Source organism: Hylaeus anthracinus, unplaced genomic scaffold (assembly GCF_026225885.1).
Source record: "Hylaeus anthracinus isolate JK02 unplaced genomic scaffold, UHH_iyHylAnth1.0_haploid 0, whole genome shotgun sequence".
In the NCBI taxonomy this organism is placed as follows: Eukaryota; Metazoa; Arthropoda; class Insecta; order Hymenoptera; family Colletidae; genus Hylaeus; species Hylaeus anthracinus.
In genome coordinates, this window is record NW_026533254.1 from 3,874,139 (window position 1) to 3,901,980 (window position 27,842).

Consider the following 27,842-nt stretch of genomic DNA (forward strand, 5'->3'; position numbering starts at 1 on the left):
GCTCATACTCGTACTCATGTTTGATTCCAATAAAACTGTCAGATTCGATCAGAGTTCCACTTTACTCCACTTTGATAAGCATGAATACATAGTGTGTCCCGTAACTGATGGTGCAAGCGATTAGGGGGTGATTCTACGTGAAAAATTGAATCGAAAATGTACACTAATATTTTTTCATATGACTGTATATTAAAAAAAAAATACGTTTAAAAATTTGTCTAGTACGCGTGCACTTGGACCAGCTTCAGATCAACGGACTTCATTGTTAATCATAAGCATACGAAGAAAGTAAAATCGATGTAAGAGATATCATCATGTTGACAATATTTGTAAACATTGGATGAAGTACAGGAGTACTCTCCCACCCGAAACAGTAAAACAGTAAAATCCGTCGAACTGAAGTTAAATCCAGTATACGCGTACTAAGTAAATTTTCAACCGTATTTTTTCCAAAAATACTTCAAATGTCATATGAAAAAATTGTATTCTACATTTTTCGATTCAATTTTTCACGTAGAATCACCCTCGTTTGTACCACCAGTTACGGGATTACCGGTATATTGTTAAATAAATTTTTATACTCTAGCTAATTTCGTAAGCTTCGTGACCCCTAAACTTGAAACTCGGAGCATAAAAACGAAGTAGGTGCGCTTGTCTGGCATTGTGGCAACGGTGAACCTTATTCCCTCGACTTTCGTTCCTCCCGTTCCGCGTTGACTGCGAAAGCGAGCTTACGTGACTCGCGAGGCTGACTGTAATTCCTCGGAAAACGGCTTTCCACGGGTAAATAATTCAGGGATCTCGTGCATGGTCTTAGATATTGGCCAGGACAGCTGGAGCAGCTCTTTCCGACAATGAGACCCAGTTCAGAGTTTACGCCAACGAAATGTGGGGACCGGCGTACGTGGAATCGTATTCCTCCGTTTCGCTGGAATTTCTTCTAATCGAACGAAGGTAAAAGGGTAGTTGATTGCTTCTGAAGAAAGGAATGAAAATAAGGGATCAATTAATTCTTTGCAGTCTAGATTTTACGTCGAAAAGTCATGATTCTAGGTGAAAATACTTAATGGTAATCCTCACTTGAAAAAAGAGTTAAAGGAAGAGGTAGTTGATTGTTCCTGAAGAAAAGGATGAAAATATGGATCCACTAATTGTTTTCAGTCTAGATTTTCTGATTTCAGTACAGTTCTGTCGAGGAAGGCTCGACATAGGAGAGCAAAAGGTTAATAGAAAAGTCGTGGCATGATTCTAGGTGAAAATACTTAATGGTAACTTTCACTTGAAAGAAGAGACTTTTTCACAACACAAAAATTGTGTTGGATGGACAAAAATATTACGATTTCGATCCAAAATGGAGCTTTCGATTTCACCTAAGTGAGCTTTCTTTCCCTTCAATGCCTGCGTTGTGACTGCAAGTTTAATGTCCGCGAGGAGATCGATGCCAATTACCCCTCTTTTCCTCGAAACCCAACAGGATCGACTCGTTCTCTAAACGAGATAATTTCGCGCAATGACCAGCCCTTTTATACTTTTACTGCACTTGCCAACCAGGTTGGAGTCAGGCTCGTAAGTGTTTCCCAGAAGGCTGCCGAGCAACTTCTTTGCGCATTAGCCAGTGGCATGAAAACACCGTGGAAATAAGAATTTCAGTGCTCGACGAAAGAACCTCAGTTCTTCCGCGAGCAACAGCGCCAAGTGCAACGAAACAAAAGCAGAAGTGCAGCACGGTGGTCGAGAAAGTGCAGCACTCGAATTATATCTCTAGTCGACGGAAGAATCGACTTGGAATAAATTCCAATTTATTGGACTTGCTTCTATTGGGAAGTATTGGAAACTTTCAACCCCATTGTAACAGATGTTTTAGAAATAAATTCAATGCAATTGAATGGACAATTAAACATTACTAAATTCAAGGCTAGATTCAGTTAGAACCCGTTAAAAAGTAAAATCCCAAAGATTCTTTTTGGAAAAGTCTATGCTTTCTTACAAGATCAGGCGAGGTGATTCGTCACTTGCTAATGCGACACGACAGTCGTCGCGTTAATTACGATTACAGGACACCCTGTAGAAATATTATTCCCCGTCGTTATCGTCACGCTAGTCTGGAAGATGAAACGCAAAAGAAGCTGTAGTCGAGGAACGTCCGGTTGTTGATCTGCCTGGCCGACAGACTACAGAAGTGCATGTGTCGGGAGAACGCACTCGGCGAGTATTCGACGCTGATGAACGTTCTTATACGGATGCGATCGCACATGTTCGCCAGTGGCGTAGCAACCGATCATAACCGAGGACGAATACCTTTGCTCGACTGATAGTTGATCCACCGTGTCAATATCGGATTGTATCACGATTTCAAGCAATTTCTATTTCAAACAAATGAGTTATATCTATCATCTACGAACAAAAGATTATTCCGTGTTTATTAGGAATGTTAAATTGATGCCAAACACTGGTACGCGATTTTACTTTGGCGTATAATTAATTTCATCGACGAACAGGACGAAAACAAATTCTGGTCGATAACACGTTCTTTCGTTTCCAAATCTGTCACGTATTTTTGAGATAGCATTTTTCATTAGCTCTGAGGTAATCTCTTTGTGTCGCTCCGACACAAAGAGACTATGTATCATTTTAACTGAAGCGTGATCAATTTTCGAGATGCAATTTCGGACGAATTCGTTACATGGAAAACGAGAATCGGTCGATGAGAGTGAAGTGGAATGTTACGATAATAAAATTGTATCCATTGATGGAATTAAAAGTGATGGAAGGATGTTAGTCTTTCTACTCGATCAGATGTGACAGACCACAAATTTTCCAAGCTGTTTGACTTCCTGATTATCAAAGTACACCACTTTGTCTGTGATCGAAGTAATCGTTGTATTCTCCAATAAAATATTCCACCTGTAAAAGCTAAAAGAAAATCCAATATTCAGCGGTTGTTAATGGTTGAATATTGCCATTTTCATCTCTGAGGAAAATTCTTCGCTCAACCGTGACGTGCGTCGATGTCTACGTTTGACCGATTTCACCAAATATTGGCCCGACGTTTAGGCAATCGTGCGATTACTCGACCGATCGTCATAATGACCGAACCTGCGCCGCTCGAAAGGCGTTAAAATTAGTTTTCGCATCATCGAAACGCAATCCTGCGCGCTCGTACCTCGATGTAATTTTCGCGAGTGCGTCAGAAGCGAAATGAAATCGACTCCAAAATTAGCCGACTTCAATCCTTATCTGTAGGACGTGCGATTAGAATATACCGCGCTTGACCTTCGTTGATTTTATTTCTCCATAAGGTGTCCCTGAAATTTACACCAACAAGTACTTGATTGATTCATAAACAATTTTCGTTTGTTAACTTACAATTTATTTTCAATAATATTATTCAAGTTCAAGTTCAAATATTTTGAAGAATGTTTACATACATTTGCTTTTTCATCTCTGATGACAATAGTACCTTACATTTAACTAATGCTTAGCCTAATTTCTCTTAACTTTTGATTTCTTTTATTTACACATTTTCTGGTCTTGGCATGAATCCTTTTATTTATTTCGAGGGTCAGTATCTGTGCCTGAGTGTCGAACCTGACCCCACCCGAAGGTGATGGAATTCGTATAACGACGAACAGACCGCAAATAACGTGATTATTTGTACTAGTACCAATGGTGGGAGTTCTTATTCCAACGAACCCACCATAAGCCGAGCAAGAAAGAGAATGGAAAGACAAACCCTCTCCATTTTTACATTTCATCGAGGCAAGTAGTTAGAGTTCCCGTAAAACTAGTCATAAGCATTTGCAAGAAAGGTTGCTGTTGGTTTCTATATTACTGGTGGAGTCTGCGCCATCAACACCAAGCGACGAACCCCATTCTGGTCGTGGTAGAGAGGAAATCAATTTTCAACGAAACTCGAGGCACGAATACCCGTCCTAGAACCGTGAATATTCTCCATTGAAACTTTTTCCACGCGAGTCTCGCAGCGGAGAAAATTGTCAGTGCGTGAACGAATTAGGAAAAGCAGAGGAGGAAAGCTCGAATTCGCGGAGCAAGGTGCATTCGCACGCATCCGCTAGAGGAGACACGTGTTCGCCATAAGCGCTACGATCACACGCCTCGGCGATCCGGATTCCATTTTTTGTTTGTTCTACTTCTCCTATCCTCGCCAATAAAAGCTCTACTCTGACGCAATACCGAGCCATTGCAGACCTGGCACCGAATAGAAACAAACTCAGCATTTTATCTCAAAGCTGTTACATGAATTTTTTTATCGAACCTCTATCAACTATCTATCAACTATCAAATCTGAAAAGAGATTTTACAAAAGAAGAAAAAGAATACTTTGAAAAACAGAAGAAAGAGGCTTACGTCGTAGGCTCCTCATTCGACGACTAAATTAAGCAGAAACTGCCTACACGTTGGTCGCATAAAATTCTGCTCGAGCCGCGGACAAACATCCCCAGCTGACACACGCGCGAACACGTGCGTTTCCTCTACTCCTTCGTTTCTCTTCGGGCCTTCTTCCATTTCTTCGTTCTCTGCTTCATTCGGTGCGAAGTTCTCTCGGTCAGTACCGTTTCGAGCTGCCACCGTGAAAGAACTCGACGGGCTCGCTGACTCGATGACCCGCGGAACGTTCGTCGATCGATCGAAATTCGTCGCGCGGCGATTTTGTGCGCGAGTGCTCGGCCAGAAAATTCGCGGTCCATTCGTACTCGGTGATCCGTGCGGTTTGTCGTTGGGAGCCACGTCGCGCGGAAATTTGCAAGGTTCGATAGATCCTACATTATCCAAATCATCTTTATTCGAGTATTTCAGCGCTTGACGTGACGCTCCAAACTTTTTCGAGCTCACGAGCAAAGCTTATGAGATATGTCAGGTATTTCTGTTCTCTGGTATGGTATAAACTAGGCCAAGTAGCCACAATAACACTGCCAGAAATTGTCAACCTCTTGCTGTGGAACGACATTCTATACACGTGAGAATTCTTTGTGGTTTAATGATCAAAACAATACTCTTTCTCTTTCTGATGAAGAAGGTTTTTTGAATTCCTGACTATCGAAACATTTCACTTTGCCCGCAATTAAAGCACTTAAATCGCCCTATTTCCCAAGAAATATTATGCAATATTCTTTTTCATTCTGATCAAGAGAATTCTTTCAAATCCTGACTACCAAAACATTTCATTTGGTCTGCAATTAAAGCAATCACGCATTCCCCAAGAAAAAATTCCATCTGTAAAATCTAAAAGGAAATCCTCATTTTCCCCAACCAAAATCCTCACGATGGAATGGACGTACAGTTGTCCAGTCGAGCATCGCGAACCGTTAGGGCCGCGTGTAGAATCAGCGTTTCAGGTGCAGCTTGAATGTTAAAGATCGTCGAACAATTATCGAAGGTGGAGGTCGTTCGGGCGACGAGGGACAAGAACAAGCGATGAGACGGATGGGCCAGGAATAAAAAGCTTGTACCGTGAACGGCGTTTCCTATGCATAAACGTGCCTGAAATGCGCGACGAGAATCGGCCACGCAACCGGTTCGCGATGGCAGCATTGTTTCGCGTCCTCTCGCGTTACAACCTTCGTCCCAGGCTTCGCGCGCTTCTCCGAATTTCGATCGCCCTCGAAATCTCTCAGGAATTGTTTGAATGCGCGGCTTAGGAACTTAATCCAAGCTTCGAACGAGCTCGTTGAACGTCGCACACGGAGGCACTTCGCCAAACGTTCGGTGGAAGACAAATTTCCGATTTGGGAATTTATGCTGTCTTGGGAACCTTACGTTTTACGCGGCTGGAGAATTATGATAGGAGGTTTTGTTCTTTGGATAATTACTGCGCATACTTGAGAATACTGTGGATATACGACACAACACTTATTACGTAAATATTATATGCACTGTACGTTGGTATATGGGTAGCTGGGGCACCTAAGTTATCGATAAGACATCATCCTTTAGGTTTCGGGGAGGAATTTGTGTAATTTTCGGAGCTTTTTGTTGTACGCGACTGAAGAATGATGGTAGGAGGTTTTGTTCTTTGGATAATTACTGCGCATACTTGAAAATACTGTAGATATACAACACAACACTTACTACATAAATATTATATACACTGTACGTTGGTATATGGGTAGCTGAGGCACCTAAGTTATCGATAAGATATCATCCTTTAGGTTTCGGGGAGGAATTTGTGTTGTTTTGAGAGCCTTTCGTTGTACGCAGCTGGGGAATGTTGATAGGAGGTTTTGTTTTTTGGGCAAATATTGTTCTTTGAGCAATTACTGTCGATAATTTGGATATACGACGCAATACGTATTACATAAATTCCACATACACTATACGCAACATATTCCACATAAGTGGTCCATACGCATCGCATAACTATGAATATCCAGAACTGCGAGTATCTGAGATTTCCTTCGTGTGAGTATGATCACGTGAATCCCTTCATGTAATTCACGATCTCATGTGAATTTAGTCGCTTCAATTGATCCTCACGTTACACGTGCAGCAGTCCCATAAGTATTCGTAATTTCGTACTCTCTATGACATTTGAAGAAATTTGACTAAATTAAATGATAGGTTTGATGTTTGATGTACAGAAATAAACTTTACACATGTATATATTTATAATGCAAAATTAATTTGGAAACATCACATCTATCATTTAATTTAGATAAATTTGTTCAATAAACATGGAAGGTACGAATACTTATGGGACTGATTGTATATTTAAATCCACGTAAAATATCGAAGGTTCCACTTTTTTTTATTATCCTCCTCTCCGCGAGCCGAAAAAGAACCGTTTTCTGAAATACCAGAGAGCGCTAAAGGTATTTGCGAATCCAGTCGCGAGAGACGTGTCAAAGAACCCGGAAGCCGACGTGTCCGCGGTGCAATCCGCAGCTGTCCTCTCGAAACACGTTCAAACGACGTTGAGGTTAGACAGACGAGAAATTCCTGGACGCTCGAAAGACGCGTTTCACGGTGGTCGTATCGACTAATCGATACACCTTCCAGTTCGACTGTTCTCGCGTTGTCCAGTGTTCGGTAGTGCTTGCCTCGATGATTGCATCAGTGTTGATCGCGATTGCTGCGCAGAATCTCTCTTAAAGATTCAGAGAAACATAGATTAGCCCGTGGTATATTAAAAAGTATCTATGTTGTGAAATAAGTATTGTTTCTGGTGCGAAGAGCATTGTCACAAACTATTTTTAATTTCTGCAATAATCAAGATTCTCCCATGATCGATACAGCGATAATCAACCGATGATTAAACGTCTCCAGTAAAAAATAACAAACGACCAATTGCAATAGCAAATTACAAATGTAGTTTGCGATTAGATTAACTTGACAATTGTGAGGGATTACTGCAAAATCCTTGAAAGCAATCACTGCTCAGCTCTCGCTGCGAGCTCGTCGAAGCATATTTCATCGAAGCCTAGGTACTGTTCAACGTGCTTCGAAGGAACGTTCCAGTTTTTTTTATTACAAGTGCAAGGAACAAACTTGTGTCTCGGAAACGCGATGTCCAATTGCTGCGGCTGCATTCGTGGATGCACCACGGACGCTTACGAGCCGCTGAGCTCGCAAATCTCCCGTGGCAGCATCAGGCTTCCCAAGGATGCCAAAGAAGCTCTCAGGAGCCCGAGGAATCAGCGGAGAAAGCTCAGCGTTCGGTACGACGCTGTCAGGCCTGCTGGATCCGCAAGGTTAGGCGAATTCTGTGTTAAGGGTGTGTTCTAGTCTAGACACCAAAGAACTAGGGCATTGTTTATTAGTAAATTTATATACTAAGATACTCTGACGTTCCACTAGCATTCCAAGTAGACTCTTCAGGGTTCAAATGGCACACTGATATTGTATCAATATTGTGTCAACATTAATGTGACATTTGAACCGTTCATTGCACAAATCGATTAACTCCATCAGTCACATAAAAATTGTAACATTACTGACGATTATTCTTTGGCTATTCTTTCTTATTAATTTTATATACCGTTAGATGAAAGCTACATCTGTATTTACGAATTTTACAATATTTATTTGAATTTATATTATAAAGGGAATTTTAAAAAACAATGTATAATGTTTCATCGCATTTCGCAACTTTCTGTTTTATGGAATTAATCGATTAGTCCAATGAACGGCTCATTTAACCCCTGAAGAAGCTAGCTGAGTATCTTATTCAAAGAACGGGGCTTTCACCTGGAAGCTGTAGTTGTTTGTAGTTTCAATAATATCCACATCTTAACATCTCGATATTCTTTTTCTGTTTCAGGTGAGTCACTGTTTGTCCCTTTTTATGTTTTCTATGTCTGGCACCTTTGAAAAAGCAACATGGTAAGTGGAGATATTACAAAGGACAACAAAAAAAGAATAAACCGTGGATCTAATGGTTGGAAAGAGACCAAAACTTTTGGATTTTCTACTCCACTTCAATATTTCACAAACAGGCAATATTTTTCGTATCGCACGGAACCCCCGTGGCTTGGACGATCATTCATCGACCGCCAGGGCCAGCAGTTATAGTACAACCGCGACTGGGTGGGTTGCGCGAGGGGTTGCAGTCACGTGACTCAGTCCTAGTGGAAGGGATAGACTCGTGATTTTTCCACGATCTTGCGGAAGTAGCAGTCAGTTCCGCAGGAACTCCCGCGTGGTTCGGATGTTCGCGAGTCTCCATCCCTTTTTCCGTGTACGTTCTTTCCTGCGTGCGTGATCGGTCGCGTTCTCGTGTCCGTCGGTAATTTTGCGTCGTTCTCTTCCGTTTATCATCGTGCTCTATCGTCTACGAAAGGTTTCCACTACCAACGTTCTAGTTTCCTGTTTCTCATACGACTTCCACCTTTAGAATTCATTTGATGAGCCTTGCATAACGCGCGACCCCTATTCGCGACCTTCTCGAAGACAAAGTCGGACAAAATGATAGAAGTTCTGCTAAATGATACATTCTGCTGCCATAGGGTGAAAGTTGTTGGAAGGTTGAAGGTTCATAGGTTGCGTGAAGTCGATTACAGTGTTCATCCATCTCTCTGAGTATTGTCTGATACGACCTCAACATTCTTTGCGTGCAATTTTCTCAATATTACTTGTGTTCCATTTGCCGAATAAAATGTCTTGTGGACTATTCCGCACGAACTCTCTCTCTGCAATAACCCTAAACATCAGTCAGACATTTTTATCGGAGGGAAGGATCTCGTGTGAATTATTTATAATCGTAGCTTCGTCGTCAGAAAACAAATTTTCAAATTGACCTGACTTTTATCTTCATTTAGTATCTAACATCAGCTTCACGATTAATCAACCCGTCAGACTCGCGCGATCGTCTACTGACAAAACTACCCCCTTTGCCTCGGCAGCTATCGGATATCCGCGTTAAAACTCATCTTTCCTAAACCTGGGAAGTTTACTTGTGTTACTTACAAAAAATCTAGAAAACTTTGTTATTTGTAGCGTTACAAATTAAAATATCTTCATGAGGGAGACAAAGTCACCTTGGTCGGGTGAGGAAAGTCATAGCTGAATTCAACAATTTCTTTTTCGAAAACAATTGTCCTTAATGGAACATTTGTTTGTTGGTGTTTATCGTACACATATTAAGTCTTAAACAAATAAGTTTCATTTAGATTTTTCTAGTAATATGTATATACGCGTGAAGAAAATCATAGCTGTATTCGACAATTCCTTTTTCAAAAACAATTGTCTTAATAGAACATCTGTTTGTAGGCGTTTATTGTACACATATTGAGTCTTAAACAAATAATTTTCGTTTAGATTTTTCAAATAATATAGCGATGTTGGAACCATCACATCTTCTTAAGTACTTCCTGGTCCACTTTATTCAACTTCTCGTACTTCCTACAAAATTATACCTATGGACCCAGAAAAATTCGTACAGCTATTCGAATTATATTCACACATACCGTCAAAGATTCACTTCGCGTATTTCATAACACGTTCAAAACCAGAGTGCCTCTTTAACGAACCCGAGCACGCTGGCGGAAAAGCCGTTGACCTCCTCGAGGAATCGAGTTACCCGCGCCAAAAATCGCGCGTTCAACGGTGGCAATTCGTTTTCACGTGCCGTGCATTTCACTTTTTTTCACATTTTCCTCTCTCCGTGTCCCCGAGGGCGCAGGATTCATCGTGCGAATAACGCGCGCGGCTAGTGGCGGAATAAGTGAAATTGGTCTCGCGCGTAGCCTCTGCCACAGGATCGAAAGCACTCTGATTAATGCTGGGAACATTGCAGAGCTATCTCTGGCACCGGTTCGGCCTACTACCCGGACGACAAAGCGATTCTGATTATGGTTACTCCGATTGTCTCAGGGCGACGCCTCTGCCCGCGTCTCTTGGGGAATTCCGCTCAATTCTGTGGAAACACGCTGCTCTCGGGATTATTAGGAACTGTCTTTTTCGCTTCGCGTCTTCGAATGCCCGTTGCACCTTTTACCAACCGGGATTCGTCGAGATACGAGCCCAAGGAAACAGGGATTGTTGGTTAGAGGATTCCCGTGGGTATTCGAGCGTGGAATGAGCAGGATATCATGTACACCGCTGGAAATGTTTATCGCGTTGGCTGCCATTTCGCTTAACAGCTTCGAGGATGAATCTTTTAAAGCAGTCAAAAATTGGATAAATGATACAGGCAGTCCCATAAGTATTTGTACCCTTTATGTCGATAGAAAAAATTTAATGATAAGTAAATGATAATTAAATGATAAGTTTGATGTTTTCTAATAAACTTTTCATTATAAATATGTACATGGATAAACTTTACACTTATATTAACTAACATTTATATATACATATATAGATGAAAAATTTATTTGAGTATTATACAAGTGCAAAGTTTATCCATGTACATATTTGTAATGAAACATATATTTGAAAACATCGAACCTATTATTTAATTTAGACAAACTTCTTTAATGAACATACAAGAGACGAATATTTATGAGACTGACTGTATGCTCTCTTGGAACGTGTGACTGAGGGAAAATTAAAACTTGTGTGTTCTTTGTATACATACATAAAAGCTTCCATTGTAAATATATGGTAAGTATATTTTATAACGGCACAGAATTAATTTCTGCACCTATTACAAGGAACTGACGAAAGAAAATTCTTTTTTCACCAATGTGTTCCGATATGCAAATGGTTCACCGTGGGTCGTCAAACAGGGAAATAATTTCGCATTGATTGCGGTGGGTCACGTTTGTTTATGCGAGGCGAACCTATAAATATTCAGCGTTGTTCGCTAAACTACGCCTTCTTTACTCCCCGTCCTCGCCTTTTTTGTTTTCCATCCGTTCGAAACAAAATCCTGTTAGGGAAATCCTCGAAGACCTTTCGATCGCGGCTAACGAGCGACGGCTATTTGCAGCAGTGTTCGTCAGCGATTCGCGTTCTCCAGGAGTCGTCGAGTGCGAGTGAAAGTGAAAAAGGTGTGTGCGCGAGTGTGTTACGCGCAATCGTTTCGTTCGATTAATTGCCAGAACGGATCGATCGGTCGATCTACCTCCATACTGTACGCTGGATACCACGCTGAGGTGAGACTTGTTCCCTCCGAGTTTATCTATTCGCTGATACGGACATCTAGGTTCAGTGTTTTCAGTCGACATGGGCCAGATTTATAGGGCAGGACGGAAAGTTAGCGTCGATGTTTGGTAGGTGGCATTAGGACAGGTCTGAATGTATCAAATTTATTGGAAACAAATTTATTTTTTAATATTCCATTAATTATTTGGATCTATTCACAAAGTACTCACAAATATTTTCACATGTGGAAATCAAACTTTGACTTCCATTTCGTTAATAATATCATCGTTGAAAACAGAATTTATTTTATCGCAAGCAATTTAAAGATACCAATAAATTGCAAATTAATCAAGCAAATGGGAATCTCTGCCTCGTCAATGAGGCAGAGTTACGAAATACAATTAAATAAAAAGCCGTAAATCTCGTACGATATTTGAAAGCGTTATATTAAATTTTTCAGCTGCAATGTTTACATGAGACGGCACACAGGGCACGTTAGAAAGAAAAATAGTTTCGTTTTGCGCGCGAGATTTATAGTTTCGTTTTGAAATACGTTTCGAGGTGCTGCCGTATCTGAGAATAAATCATACGATTTTTTGAAGAATTTCGGACAAAATAGTGTACCGAACGAAAGAGTCGATGTTTATTTTCCCGCTGAAGTTGAACGCGAATGCAGGGCGAGTCGGTGGAATCGCGGGTCATATTTCTTACACGGCTGACAAGAAAAAACGGATGATAGAGGATAAAGTTTAATGGCATAACGGTGTCTATCTTACTGTGACCTCATTCTTTTTTTCAACGATGCACCTGCAAAATCCACTGCGACATTTTGCTATGATCACAACTTATTTACCATAAAATACAAATAGGAGGACATTTATAGGCCATATATATTGATATTTCTTTAATATTGTTACTGGTTATCTCAGGAACTAATTACTCGAGACGTACACCCCCGTTCATAATTGTGTGGACACTTCCTTAATTGGGATAAGTTTTTAAAAAATGTTACGAATATATTTATAAATATCACTTATGTTTCTGTATTTAGTTTGCAGTATAATACTAGATTATGGTACACATTTTATAATAATAATGTACGGTGTATATTAGTTATTCATTGAAGTTGGTAAGTGTCCACATATTTATAAACAGTGGTGTATACGTGATCTTATGAAGAAAATAAAATTATTTGGCAAAATGTAAAATATTAGCACATGACCCGGAAGTTACACAGGTCTATAATAGAGTTAAACATTGATATTTTTTCAATATTGTTACTGGCTATTTCAGAAACTAATTAATCAAGACATATACATCATCTTGTGAAGAAACTAAAATTACTTGCTAAGATGTAAAATATGAGCATGTGACCTGAAAGTTACACAGGTCAATAAAGGTTTAACAGCGACCGCGCATTTGCCGAAAAAGTGTCCTGAAACATTTGCGAAGACGAGTATTCGTTCGTTCGTTTGACGCTTTGAAGTTGGAGGTACCCAACCGAAACAATGGCGCGACCCGCGATATAAGAATGACAATGCGTTCTAATTGGCCGAACAAATTTCGTTCTTGTTGAATATTCACCGCGCGCAGGACACATCATTCACTGTTAGCGGTTTCTCGACGTTGCTTCTTACTTTCACAATGGTCGATTCAACTTCGTTGAGCAGAGACTTACTTTGTTGTTTGTTTTCGGAGATGGCTGAGAAAGCGTTGGGAAAACGAAACGTGGCTATCGTTAGATGCTGATTACCCGAATCGCAGTAGAAGGAAGTTGCCATCCGGGAAACTGTTTACTTAATATTGTACTATTGATCTTGGAGAAGCGTAGAAGTTCTATAAAATGTAACGTGCAAATTTTCCCAGGTAAATATTGTATTTTCAGTCCGAGTCAACCTTTTCCTGGGTTCATACGGTCCCATGGCTTCGAAGCTTTAGTCGTTGCAACATCAGGACTGAATTCGATTCCAGAAATGAATAATAGAATAATACATGATAATAATAAATCGAATGTAGTCTACCAACACGCGTTAACTTCGAAGCTAAGCACTTGGTCTCTATACGTAAAAGTGTTGGAAGAACGTCGATGACCGTTCCCATGTGAATTTTAAAATACAATTAACCTCCTCCTTTAACCAAACGCAACGCAACTAGGAATTGCTAGAAAAATAATGAAACAACCATAATGTTGTGCCGGGGTGTCGAACAGCGAGAAGAAACCATTATAACAACACTATTTATAAACGAAAATGTCTTTGAATATTTATTTACAACTATAATTTTATAAACTTTGAGGTATATTAAAAAAGTTCGTTCGTCAACAAGTCTAACACAGAACTCTTCATTTTAAATATCTCCCGGTTCTTCGCAACCGGAAGAACGGGATCTCGTTTCCGCTCGTTCGAAGGAGCATCTTCAAACTGTCGCGACGATGCAACTTCGGAATCTCGCGCGGCATCTTCATGCCGTCGCAACAATAACAATTTTATAATGATTTGTCTGGAAAGTCCATGCCAAGTTTTGGTAGATGGTACAGGTCTGAATATATCGGAGTGGTTAAAAACAAATAACACTTGTGTATCCCTTGAGAGGTTGAAAGGTTGTGAAACAAAATGGTGCTTATGTAATTCAATAAATGTATATCAAAATTCAAATATGCCTTTGAATTTCTTAAAAATTGGCATGAAAGCCTTTAACTTTGCAACCTGTACATTTAAGCAAACCCCTTCCAATCCACGACGAAAATAAAGGCTCGCGTTGGTTAAAGCCAGGTTCTAAAGGCACGATGAAATTCCAAAGGGGGAATTAATACGCGCAAGAGTGACTCCTGACATTTCCACGGGGCGCGTTTTTAAGCATTCCTTACCGTCGACGCGAGCTGCAAACGGCCCGCTGAAAATTGGGGTTAAAAATAGTAAAAAATCATACGCGGGGGCGTAGAAACGAAGATAAAGCCGGAGAATGAATGCCTGTACGTACGTATTCCTTTCATGAAAGGAAGCTCAGGGTCGCGGCGGTTATTTCAAAAGCGGCCCGAACCAAGGAAACTGGAACGATTCTTCTTTACTTTATTTTTTGTATCTTGCTGGTCCCTCGCCAGCAAAAGAGAAACCGTTCCTGCTTCCTTTTCTATCTTCGTGTTTTTCTTTCTTTTCTCTTTTTTGCGCAATGTCACGCGAGTCGTTAATTTTATCCCGTTTCCTTCCTTTTTCGTAGCGAACTGCGCCAGAATTATTCCTTCCAAATTCCTCGTCAGGCAAGTTGCGTCGCGCGGCAAACCAGTAAAAATGGAAAAGTAATAACAACGCTGAACGATGATATTACGAGACTGAAAATATTTTCAAAAAACCACGTGATTGCATTCCTGCACATTGTGCAACGAGTGAATAATATGAGTTAATATTAAATGTAAAGGGCTAATATTCTATAGTACGAAGTGGTAAAATTGTCTCTCTACCATTGTATTCAATCTATATATATTTACAACTCCAGTTTAGATAGATATACTTGCAATCTATCTGTACACATAAGTCTCAACCTGATGGCCATTGCAATCTATACGAACTTCAGTAGCAATCAGATTTTGCTTATTGTTATTCTTCCACAATTACTGTAATTACCAAGTACTACATACAATGTATTGTAATTTGTCCTTTATTTCATGTAGTATGATAATATAATTCCTTTAATTTCGTTCCTGGAATGTTCAAAGAACGACTCTAACGAGCTAAGAATCAATGAGCATATTCGATCGAGTAATGGCCATTTTTGGAAGCCATTTAAAAGATGTTTCATAACCGCTGGACGCCATTCAACCATGAAAAAGCACAGGTTCGTGGCGTTTTATTAGTACAACGAAAAACTGGAGGAACTTTTTAATCTAATTATTCCGTGAATAACGATCACGTCCATTTTAATTCGGGTCAGCCACGGTCTCGGTGAAACACATTCCGCATAATAATTAGCGTGTCGCCTCGACCTGCGCTTGTATCTTCCCGCAACGAGATTTCGTCCTTTGACTCGCGCGAAACCTCCGGCAGAGAGATTCACGGATTAACAATCGATTTCGCCAACATCCATAGTCTTATAGCTTTGCTCACCACTCCCATAGATAATTCGCGAGTGTGTTTTTGATAGTTCTATCTTAACTCTTCGAAGCACACGATTATATATAAAAAAAAAAAATAAAATTCAAGTTGCACAGAAGAACACTGTCAACAACTTGCTAACGCGTTTTGACTTGTATACATTTCTGATTCCACTTGTTGTACTTTTAGCGTCCGTTTATAGCAGGGCTTCTTAAACTTGGGTCGCTTAGCGAAATCTTGGGGTCGCAAGATTTTAATGTAAAATATTTAAATACATTTGTAAGAGTTCGAAAATAGCGCACTTTGTGTCACAGGTTTCGTGAATTGCGCTTTGTGTCATTTCTGATGCAGCGAGACAACGATTAAGCAACACTGATTGTAGTGTGAACTAGTGCAGTGTTGTCGCTTTTGCAGTGTAGTCAGTTGACTCTGTTCCATTGTAACACGAGAGTGGACATCGCAAAAATAATATAGTATTTTTGTATTTATTCGGTAATTAGTTTATTAATTATTATATGTAATATGTTATTTTTATATATTTCTTGGTCTGAGGATTTATATTTTTTGGGTTGAGAAAAAAATCACAATCATAAATGGGGTCGTGAATGAAAAAAGTTTTAGAAGCCCTGGTATAGTATTGCTACATGAATGAGAAACTATAAATAAAGTAGCAAAGCTGAGCAAAAAGTGGAATACTTTTTAACCCACCAACCTTCAAAGAATGAAATGAGACAAATTCGACTACACTCTCAATTTTTTTAGATTTTTAAAACCGTGCTCCCTATGAAAAGTATGCATTTGTTTAAAAAAAATTGTAAAAATATAGTAAAAACAGTTTCTTTTACCCGACACAACTTGTGGTTAGTAGATTAACTGGTATCAACATAAAATTCATTATTTACCATACCTCCGAGCTCGTATAATTGATTTTTCCTCATTTCTATCTAAAAGCCTGAAACATTTAAAACTGTGAACGTTACTATAGTTGCGCTCCGCAGCGTAGTTTCAATTAAAGTGGCGAGCGACGAAGTTCGTGCTGAAAAATTCGTTCTGAAAAATTTTTTGCACCTGCGAACACGACACGGAGCGAAGCTCGCTCGCTATGAACGACACACGGTTCCAAATGGTATAATCTTGGTACGAAAGGCATCCTACCGCTCCTTTTTAGCAGACTAGCCGTGGCCCGTCGGGATTCAGGTAATTTGACCGTCTTCCTTTTTGCAGTTCCGGCTAATGCGGAAACTTTCTCGTCTCGCGGCCGAATCTCCTCCGCCGCAGGTGCATACCTCTTCTTTTATGCATCTCCAGGACGAGGCTGAGATTCGCAACGAAGCAAGATTGCGAGAGGATCGCGTGAATCATGCTACTCCGCTTGGAAACTTGAGTATGGTTATGCAAATACGCGTGAACTATTATCGCTAAGAGTCAAGTATAATGTCTCGCAGAAACAATTTTTGTCGTCAGTAGAGTGCTTTCTTTTTTATTTATAGTGTAAGCAAATGTGACAAATTCGATAAGATAGAAATAAACCTGGTCGATCATAAAATCAGAAATATTAAACAATTATTTATTCATTGCTAAGCTGACCGCGAATTTCGCATATTTATCGCTCATGTTAATTTGGGATAGACATATAAAACGTGCGTGAATAAATATTTAGTAAATTAATATTAATAGTATTAATACCTCATTCTGGATAAATGCACATATTCAGCGTAGGCTCGCTGATTCGATTAATTTCTTGTTTACACATTTCAATATTTAATTTGATTTAAAAAAAAATTCTGACGCAACAAAGACGTAGTACCGTTAGGTAGAGAGAGCTGTTATGGCGATCGTCACCGCGAAATTGCTTCTAATCATCGCGATAGAATCAGTCGCGTCGATACAGCGAAATTAGTGTCGATAAAATCAATTGTAGCCCTGCGTCAATTACTCTAATCGCTAGCTGCGTTATAGAACCGATCGCGATTGCCTTAGTAATATTGGCTGCAGTAATCCCAGTTAAATGGTACCTATACGTAGTCGTGCTTCGATGTAACCGATCGAGTTCACTTCTCGGTATATATTCTGGTTGGCCTGGCTCCTTTGAAACGAATATTTATCGTCACAACGGTGACCATCGATTCGCGTTACTATGACGAGGTCCTTTACGTTGACGACGAAATTTTATTGGTACCTGTACACAAAAATACGTAAACACTTTACTGGAAACGTTTCTAGAATTCCTGAGTCAAGTACTATATGTGCTTATGTACTGTATGTAATGTCCGAATATTATTGTAACGTGAAAACTAGACATTCTTTCGTTTAAAATTTACATATGATACAATAATGTACACTAAGTACAAGGTAATTGCGTATATCATTATCATCTATAATATATAATTTAACATAATGAAAAGCAACCGAATGAATATTTTGATAATTTACGAAGATATCAACAAACAAATCCAGGAGAACTATAGCCTCCGAATATTGAAGCGAGTAACTGTAAATCGTCATTAGCCTTTGAATTTTCTTAGAATACCGCCTTCCAAGCGGAATGGCGACCTACGGGGATGCAATTCCTCCTTTGTGGGAGAGCTTGCGCGAGATAGCTAAAGCCACCCTCAAACCTTTCGCCATCGCAATTGTTATTGAATCCCACGATTGCGCGCGGTTCAGTTTCATGGGATTCCGATATTTGAAATTTCGTCCGCTTATTCCACGTGTCCAATTTTCCCTCTTTTGTTTCAATTTAGTTTCGTCGTTAGCCTAACGAGATTAGGAATCTTTGATTACCTCGAATAGATAATGACCAGTATCCAATCAGGTTGGAGAAATACAGTCAGTACGATAAGCATTCGTAGCCTTTGTGTCTGTTGAAGAAATTTCTCTAAATTAAATAAATAGCTTTGACTTCCACGCGAAGATCCACAGTTTATTCGTAGGACGGTTAGCTTCGAAAATAAAAATTGAAAAGTTAAAAGTTCATTGCAAAAACTGAATTGTAGGAAAAAGGTCTTCTAAGTTTTCAATTTTTATCTCTAAATCTAAACATCGTATGAATAAACTGTAAATATGAACAAGTTTCGTTTTATCACTCCCTATAAACAAATATTTTTTTTAAATTTACACCTCTCAAAAATGTCCAGTCAAAGGGTTAATTGTTCACATCACTGTACCCTATTTCCTAGAGATTGTTCGCGAGACATAACGTGCTCGTGTGGAGGTGTTTCTGTGCCTGATAGAAAAACAGGATTGGCGTATAAGGATTCGGTGGCAATGTTAATCCTCAACGGTGCAAAATGGCGGCCGTTTAATTACCTAAGCAACGCTAAGTATCAAACGCTAAGTAGTGGTACATGACGCTGCTCGCGAGCAGCCAAATCGGATTACCTTTGGTCCGCTTAAGGTCCGAAAACTTCAAAGGAAACCGGAAGAGAGATTAATATCTTGCGCGCAATGAGCTTAAGCGAGATATACAGTGGGTCGAGAAAGTATCTGCGAGTCCAGTTTCACAAGAACAGTTTCACAGTACAGAAGGAGTTATTAATTTTCGAGCTCCTCTATACGTAGAAACGATATGCTAACTGGAGGAGATTAATCATTTACCGTTCGAGGATAATGTAAAAATGATGAATGTCTTAGTCATGTAGGTACACACCTGTTCATAAATATATAGACAATTAACACTTTGGATGGATGATTAATATATACCATGGGATCATTCAAATCATTTATGGCGAGATACTACAAAATAAATGGAATAATATATATTCTTTCGGATTCAGTGGTGAAATTAATAGATAGAGTGCCAAGGTTGGTAAAAGAAATTTTAGAAGCATTGATAGCTTGAAATAGTGATACATTAACCCATTCACTGGCAACTACTAGATGTCTCGTAGTTCAAATTTATTGCAATTAATCAAGAGATAAGTTTATAGCTCTTGAGTCACGAATTATTGCAAAAGAAGATCATAAAGTTACTTTTTAAACCAACAAAAATACTTTTTATTATCAAAATAATAACCTAGATTGCCTTTAAATTTGCCTAGCAGTGAATGGTTTAATTAAACAAAAATTGAATTATTATTTAGTTGTTAATTATTATTTACTGGTAAGGTATTAAATAAACTATTTGAAAACTATATTCTCTAATGCAACACAAATTAAACAGAGAAACATGAGTGATATTCATCACCTTGTTTAGATATTTACTTCAATACACGGAGTGTTCACATACTTATGAGAAGTACCAATGTACTACTTCGTTACAAGCAGTTAACTTCTAAACCTAGGGTGTGCATATACTTTTTTGTCCCACTGTACACATCGTAGCTGATCAGGGCTCTTTATGCTCGCGAGCGTAGCGGTTCACAAGCCCGCATGGAAATTCCTCAACACTAGCTCGTCTCACCTAATTCAATCGCGAACGGGAATTTCGAGGTCGTGGTGGTTTGCACGGCCATCATGACCTATCTCCATACGCAGGAAATTTCACTGGTGCTCCGATAACGAGACTCCTACTCGATTCTGTCACGGCTGTTTTTAAATCTTTGCGCTCGACGACATTTTCGCTGGGACGAACAAGCAAGTGGACCTATTCAAGGGAAATCAGTGCTAATGCACTTTGGAACAATTGCAATAAATGTTCGTCTTTTCCTGAGCATTGTTTTAGTGAAATTCGAATGCAAATTAAGTAACCAATCTTATTCGAAAGAATCAAATCGGAAGGCGTCACTGCTGTTGGCGACAGGAGGGAGCTTTGTTTGTTTGTTTGTTTACGTAAGAAATCGGTTCATAATAAGTATTCATCGAACACAGTAATCGTGAGAAATTTTTATATATCGTTACATCTGTTAGCTGGAATAACTAAACATTAATGTCTGACATTACAGTAACCTTTTTCATTGTGGCCCAAAAACAACTTCACATCTCATTGAAATGTGCAAGTTTTATTTAAAATATGTATTTTAAACAATCAGAATACCTACAGGTGAGAAGAATGGTTTGAGTGCTAAGGGAATACAAATTTTAATGCAAAGAACGAACTCCAAATCTGCTCTACCAAATCTGTAAATTCTCTTATCGATCGCCGAACGATTAATTGTTTCCGAAAGCTCGAAAGGAACCAGTAGGTAGCATAAGAATCGAATGGGGAGAGAATCGATTGAGACGGCGGCGCTAGGCTGCCCTGGCTACAAATTGTTTATTTTGTTTATTGGTCTCAGTCCCGCGTTTCCTAACTTCCAGGAAGAAGGAAGCGATGGATGGAGGATTTAAATGAGACTGAGATAAATGGAAGGTAAATTAAGGATGCGGAATGTTTCGTTGCTCGCCCCGAGAGCTTCTCAAGGATTAAGATGCGAACGCCGATAAATTTCGTTTAATTTGCGACTTTGCTTTTTTAACTTTCCGTTTGGATACAAGTTCTCTGGCAAGTTCGAGAATTCATCGCCGTATTCTAATTTTATGTCGATTCGGAGACCCTAGATGTTTTCATTTATACGTAGAGGGAAAAACGTTTTACACGGTGTGATAGTATTTTCCTATTTTTCATTCTATATTTCACTCTTTATTTCTACGTTGCTTTTCGATAAATGCTCAAACTAAATAAAACTATTTAAGTTTTATGTCACGTATACCATTTCGAGCCCTTGAACTGTTCTTTTACAGAATATTTATTATTATTTACTTCAAAGGAAAATAAAAATAATTTGAAAGGCAAAATCTAGCGAGTGGTTTGCTGTATAAACGGCAGCTGATTTTCAGTATTTGTTCGAATGTTCTTCTGCACGGGGCACGAGGAACATTATTTCGTGGTTTACGAGCAGTTGGCAGAGCTCTCAGGAACGTCGTTTCACGTTTGGCAAAGAAATCGGAAATCCAGGAGTCGTTGTTCCTTTCGTCGCGTCCTTCTTTCACAGACCTTTGAACCTCGTTACTACTCCACGACGGTTTACATATCGCGTGTAGCAAAAACAGCCCGAAAAAAGGGTGACTCGATGGACAGAAGAAGTATCTTGTATCAGAGAATTTTCTTTATTTAATAAAATCTTGGGCATAAAATTTCGTGGCAGGAACGAAGATCAAAGCTTTGAAGAATAAAAAAAAGGATCTTGGTTCCAAGCTTGTCCTGCGACATCGAGACAAATAGACTTTCCGCGATAGAGGGCAGGAACACGATCAGGTCGCGATCGTTATTGGTGTCGAAAGACCAGCTGATCTTCTGGAAGATTCCTTAAATAGCACCACGATCCGATCTCGTTTCCAATTCTCCCGAGGCCACTCAATTTCCTTCGCACGGTATCTATACTCGTATCGTTCGTATCGTTTGCTTTCCTCGAGAACTAACTCGGATCGTTTATCAGAATCTCGATTATTAACCCTATTCTCTCCCAAGACATTTTCTCATCGAATTTATCACACAAATTAACACACAAAAATTGTAATAATGTAACAGGAAAATGAAAACTTTTTTAATTTATGTGGTTCTATTACAAAGTCTGATGGTCTTCGTCAAGTACTCTAATTTTCATGACGGTACATCATACGATACGTATCGAAGACACAAGTGCATAAAAATGACAAAATTCTTTTTTATAGTACATTTACAGCACAATACAGACCAACTACATTTATTACCGTCCAGCCTACATGTTTCTTTGAAAAAAATTGATGAACATCACGTACATTCCAAACAGTTTTACCGGAAAGCGCCCTAAATGTTCTCGATATGAAATTACCGCTTGCTTGCAAGATGCTCTTCGCCAGAAACGAAGAGCATACGTAACGCGGCAGCGTGAAGAGAACCCCAAACCTACAGATCGTGGTTTCCGTTCAGTTTGCAACCAGCGTGGGCTTCGGTGTGTCTGAGTTTGATTAAATTCGCTTTATACGTTCGGACTTTTGATTACAAGATTACGCGTCGACTCGACCGAAGTTTCGGCAAACGTTGGTCCATTATGGTAGTCTGCGCCAAGTTTCCTCAAACAAGCTCCATCCAATCTGAACTATACTGCGCGATGCGTCGCTGTTTTTGTCACGCTGCAAGGGTTAAAGCAATTCCGTAGCGATAAGATTATGAATTCAAAACTTTTAATTTTCTGGTTTGATAATTGATCTATAAATCAAGTCTTCGCCAATCATGGCTTCGTAGATAACGTCGTTCTGAGGTCGCAATTCCAGAATGTGGTTTGAATCAAGGTTCGATGCGGAGAATCGCGTCGCTTAGGTGGGAAAGCGGTTTACACTGGTGGGATTTTTCATTTGGATTAACGTAGCGATCACTCGCTCGATGCACTAGTAGTAGCTTGCAAAACGCTTAATTTTCACGTCGAAACAAAGATGGCTTATTCCGATACAGCGAGATTAATCAGCTTAGTGCGTGACAGAAGTTTACTGTGGAACGAACACGTCAAAGACTATTTTTACAACGTGAAAAAGAAAGATGGATATTGGATGGAAATATGTCGCGAGATGGTGGACGATTTCGATGGTATCCCCGAAGAAGAGAGGGTAACAGTGAGTAAGTATTTCTCATGAGTTAGAAAATTATTGACACTCATCGGTATATACATCTCTGAGATATTAAAGACAGAAACATTTGAGTAACTTAATCTTTTGTTGAATAGCTTTGTTTAACGTTAGCGATTATTGTAGTTTACGAACAACCATAAAACGTCATAGACGTCTCGCTCGCCGTAGAGAGTTTTATACGTCGATAATCCTTTGATAAGTCTAAGTAGTTATCCCAGATACGTATTTATCAGGAAAATTCTAGGACCGTCCGTCTTTTATCTCATATCAATAGATAAATTACATTAGATTACACTTTTTATATTTGACGCGTTATTTGTTTTGCGATATTTTTGTGTACAACGCGTTTGTGATAGAATCGATACCTACTACGTATTTAAAACAAACAGGTTCAATAAATCATGATAATCCAGATCTGTGCTGTAGTCGCATACTAACAATTCTTAAGAATTTTCAAGTAAAACAATTTGCTTTCTTTTAGTCGAGTCGTTCAAAAATTGGTGGAATTATCTCCGCGATCGTTTCATCGTAGAGTATCGAAACGTTTCAAAAGATCCAACGTTAGGCACGGAGTTTGAACATTTCGACCACCTGAAGTTTTTAGTTGGAGGTTTGAAAGAGGAAAGGTATTTTATACAAGACTTAAACTTACTTGTAGCATTCTTCTAACTTGTAATTCTCTATTCTAGGGACGAATCGTGCCAGGAACAATGTCATGCTTGAATGAAATTTCGATTTATCGATCAGAATTATTGGTAAAGATTATTTAAGCGTTGAATCAGGATTTTGCATCATCTACAATGCGTTGAGTTTCGCAGGACTTACATATTTCTCGAGGAGTGACGGACAATTCTACGATCGCTTTGTTAAATGAAAATTTTTTAGATAAATTAAAAACAACTTATTGGAAATGGGGGTATTTGGAGAGGGCAGGGCATATCCTAATGTTTCTCCCTTTTTATCCTGCAGTGACAGATATATAGTCGATTCCATAAATATTCATACCCTTTATATCTGCCGAAGAAATTTGTCTAAATTAAATGAGAGGTTTTACGTTCCCAAATAAATGTTTCATTAGATATATATGCTCAAATAAACTTTACACTTGTATGTATTTATAACGAGAAATTTGTTGAAACCAGCAAACCTCTCATTTAATTTAGACAAATATCTTCGATAGAATATAGTGAGTAAGAATACTTATGAGACTGACTGTATACATATATCCTCAGTACATTTATTTTTGTAGTAAAATAAAAGGTTGAATTATAGTAAATAATCCAACACAAACTCCATTAAAATTTAACAAACTTTTCATTCGAATAATCGTTGTCAAAGATGGCGACAAGAGCGTAGCTGACAATTAAGTAATTTTAAAGAGAACTCTAGCGTTAAAACTTATCGTTCCGCGATTCTGTGAACACTTGGGAGCGTTTATGGTCGTGGTTCTTTATAGCTCGTCACGTTTCGCACGATTCACGATAAAGGGGTAGCTTTATAAGAGCGGGTCGGCGAGCTGGCCTGGGCCACTTGTCGGAAAATCACAGCGCAGCATGAACCGGGTTAGATTTTGGCTGAGCGTGATCGCAATCGGCGCGATTCTGTCCTTCTGGGCCATCGACCACGGAATCGCTGCACCAGCACCCGACCCTCGACACACGATTTACATCGTCACGCATCGACCGAAGAAGCATCCCACCGAAGTTATCGTAATTCACAGGCGCAAACCGAAGACCAAAACGCAGGTCATCTATATCACGCCGTGAACAGACTCTAAATGGAAAGAGAATCGTAGTCTGTAAATTGACAAAAATGGTCTCGAGGAGGTGGAGCAGGGATAAGAGCACGCAGGTGGCAAAGGTGTCCGTGATCGATGTTTCGTGTTCGAACTGATGGTGCTGCAATTGTATCTGCATGTGGAAAATTGTTACTTTCACCAATATATAATCGCTACAAACACTGTGCGTGTACAGTGGCTACGAACATTGTTTGGGTCCACATGAATCTTGTAAAATAGTTACGAGAAGCAACCTGCCTTTTTATTCCTCGCAATATTGCAAGTCACAAATGGGAATTTGGACAAAATTGCTGCAGGTATATCGCTTATTGTAAATGGAGATGAGGATGCCATAGAAGCTAATTTACCTTCTGTTTCTGGTCCGGGTGTTGTAACTGGAAGATGTGCAAGTTAACAATCGCTGTCAACGACAATTACTTATTGTATCGTGGAGAATAATTGTGTAATAAAGTGTTTTTGGGGGTTATGTTCTTAGATTTACGACGTCCCCACAGAGGGGACATCCAAGTAGAACAAAGTTCAATTTAGTTTTTTTTCTGTTATCTCCAAGCATGATTACAATTTGTCCAATAACGGACATTTGGTCAACTGTATTAGCAGGTGTGAAAAAATCTGTTGTAACATGTGGACATGTTAGGATAATAGGTCCTTCGGATTTTATGTTGTACAGATTTCTTGCTAGTTCATTGGGGTGGATGTCTAATCTTGTTTTATATTTAATAGTTACTCAAGTTATTTCGTTTGCTACCGATCTAATTTTCAGATCTTTGCGTATTTCGTCATTACGCACATACTACGGTGCATTGACCGCAGTCCTAAATATGTATAATGGATTGTGCGGATTCTAATTTTGATATGTGGCTTTTTGCTGCCATGCCCCACATTTCAATTCCATATGTCCATATGGGTTTAATAATTGTTTTATATATTAGTAGTTTGTTGCCCATATTTAATTGTGAGAGTTTGGTGGCAAGTCTAGATGCGTTCCTAAATATTTAACTACTTTAATTTGAGGTACTATGACATTATTAACGTTATCGCAGAAACCGTGCTTTTCTTTAAGGTAAAACATATCACAAACGTGATATGTTTACATTTGTCGCATTTACTTATATTTTCCATACGCTTAACCACTGACCGAGTTTTAAGAGATGTTGTTGTAACATGGAAGTTGCTGTCTGAGGGTCTTCGTGGGTGGTTAAAATTGCTGTATCATCAGCCAATGTAAAAATTATGGTTTCTTGTGTAGTAAGAATATTGGAAGTGTATCATGTATACATATAGAATAGGCTCCAAAAGATACTGACCTGGGGGATTCCTGCTTCAATATCGTAGATGTCCGAAGGGAAATCCTGAATTTGAACAAAAAATGTTCTGTTTTTGAGATATGGCTTGATGAGCTCGTAGTAAGATATAAGACAATTTAGTAAAATGTTATACAAACCGTTTTCATTAATTTTTCAAAAAGCCTAACCTAAATAACTTCACGTGAACACAAAGCAACCGAATCCAGGGGAACTCTGGCATATCGAGTTTCCAGAATTCCCAAAATCGGCGCATTGTCAGCCAATCGTGGAACGAGACTCGTCCGAGCGTCGATTAAAGTTTCTGGCGGCGTGTAAAGGATGTCTCGAAACGCTCGGGACTCGAAACTCTCACGGATGCCCTCACACCGCGAACTCTTTACGGAAAGCGTGGCTTTTCCAGAGTTTCCCCGCAAAATTGGCAAACTTTAGGCCTCGCATCAACGATGAGGCGCGAGCCTTCGATATCCGTACCAACTTGGTGTTATATCGCGCGATACTATCCGAAATACTTCGAGAACTTTTAAGATTCCCGTGTTCGCGTTATCATGGTATTTGCTATGCTTTGACAGGAGACATTAGCGAAGTTGGTGGACAAACTGTAGGTTCTTTTCCAGAGGTAAAACTTTAGCGTTTCTTCGAGTCCCCATTTTATTGCAACCTATTGCTACCTCGACAATATCGGTGATAAAATGTTGAGGAAAGAAAGAAGCATGTTTTGAGGTGCCCTAAATCTCAAGTAAAAAAGTTTGGACGATTATTAATTGAGTCGTTCGTTGTACAAATTAATTGACTCTATAAAACAAAAAGTTGAAATAAATGATTTATTATTCAGGAAAGTTGTTATAAATATACAAAGTTGACTATACCAAGTGCTTTGACACTTAAATTTATGATTTTTCAAAAAGTGGATTTATTCGTTTTATACAGTGAAACGCTCAACTGACATAATAAGTAGGTGCACCTAAAACAAAGCTAGTAGAGTCAGCTCGACGGAAGTTCGATTGTCAACCAAATTAATTCTCATTCGTCGATGCCATTCGTTCATCGTCAGGCTCAAGATCTCTGCGTCCCGCCGATGGACGTAACGATTTAACGATTTCCACGTCGGTTGTTCCATGCTACACTCGGCGAACTTAATTACAGGCCAGCCAGCGTAGTCGAGAACCGCGCGACATTGCCGGAAATTAATAAATATCCGGCCGGAAATTTGACGTGGGACATCTGTTCCGTGAATCTCGGTTACTGTTGCCGCTATCTCGGTGGAGCATCGTGAAATTTGACGGTATCGACATACACGGCCGATGCTAATTCGTTTAATGGAGTAGTGGACACCAAGGAACGAGCTAGTCGTGGATGCAAATAGTCCAATTGAATTTTTCACGTTACCACAGTTAGTTTTCGTATACGAATTGCTAGAGCGATTATGTAATGAATAACTTAATTTGCTAATTCACTGGTTTCCAAACGTTAGGCAGCGACCACGTGACAGTTTCGCTTTCCTTCGTGGAGGATCTCGTGCTTTCCTTTCAACGAGTTAATGGTCTTGTCGTGAGAGAGAGTCTGAACTGGTTTACGCTGTGGCAG

At 39.4% G+C, this 27,842-nt stretch overlaps 2 protein-coding genes across 3 annotated transcripts in view; both read left to right on the plus strand.

The window, feature by feature from the left end:
- The first annotated feature begins 7,524 nt into the window (after window positions 1-7,524).
- LOC128895750 (uncharacterized) overlaps window positions 7,525-27,842 on the plus strand; it is a 211,551-nt gene continuing 191,233 nt past the window's right edge. For both annotated transcript variants that reach the window (XM_054158629.1, XM_054158635.1), the window contains exon 1: window positions 7,525-7,709. In XM_054158629.1, the coding sequence (XP_054014604.1) occupies window positions 7,525-7,709 (185 nt within the window). The remainder of the gene's footprint in view (window positions 7,710-27,842) is intronic.
- LOC128896251 (uncharacterized) lies at window positions 22,808-27,102 on the plus strand. Its single transcript, XM_054159482.1, has 3 exons — window positions 22,808-23,142; window positions 23,635-23,779; window positions 23,843-27,102. Exons 1-3 carry the CDS (start codon window positions 22,962-22,964, stop codon window positions 23,874-23,876), a joined length of 360 nt encoding a protein of 119 aa, XP_054015457.1. The 5' UTR covers window positions 22,808-22,961; the 3' UTR covers window positions 23,877-27,102.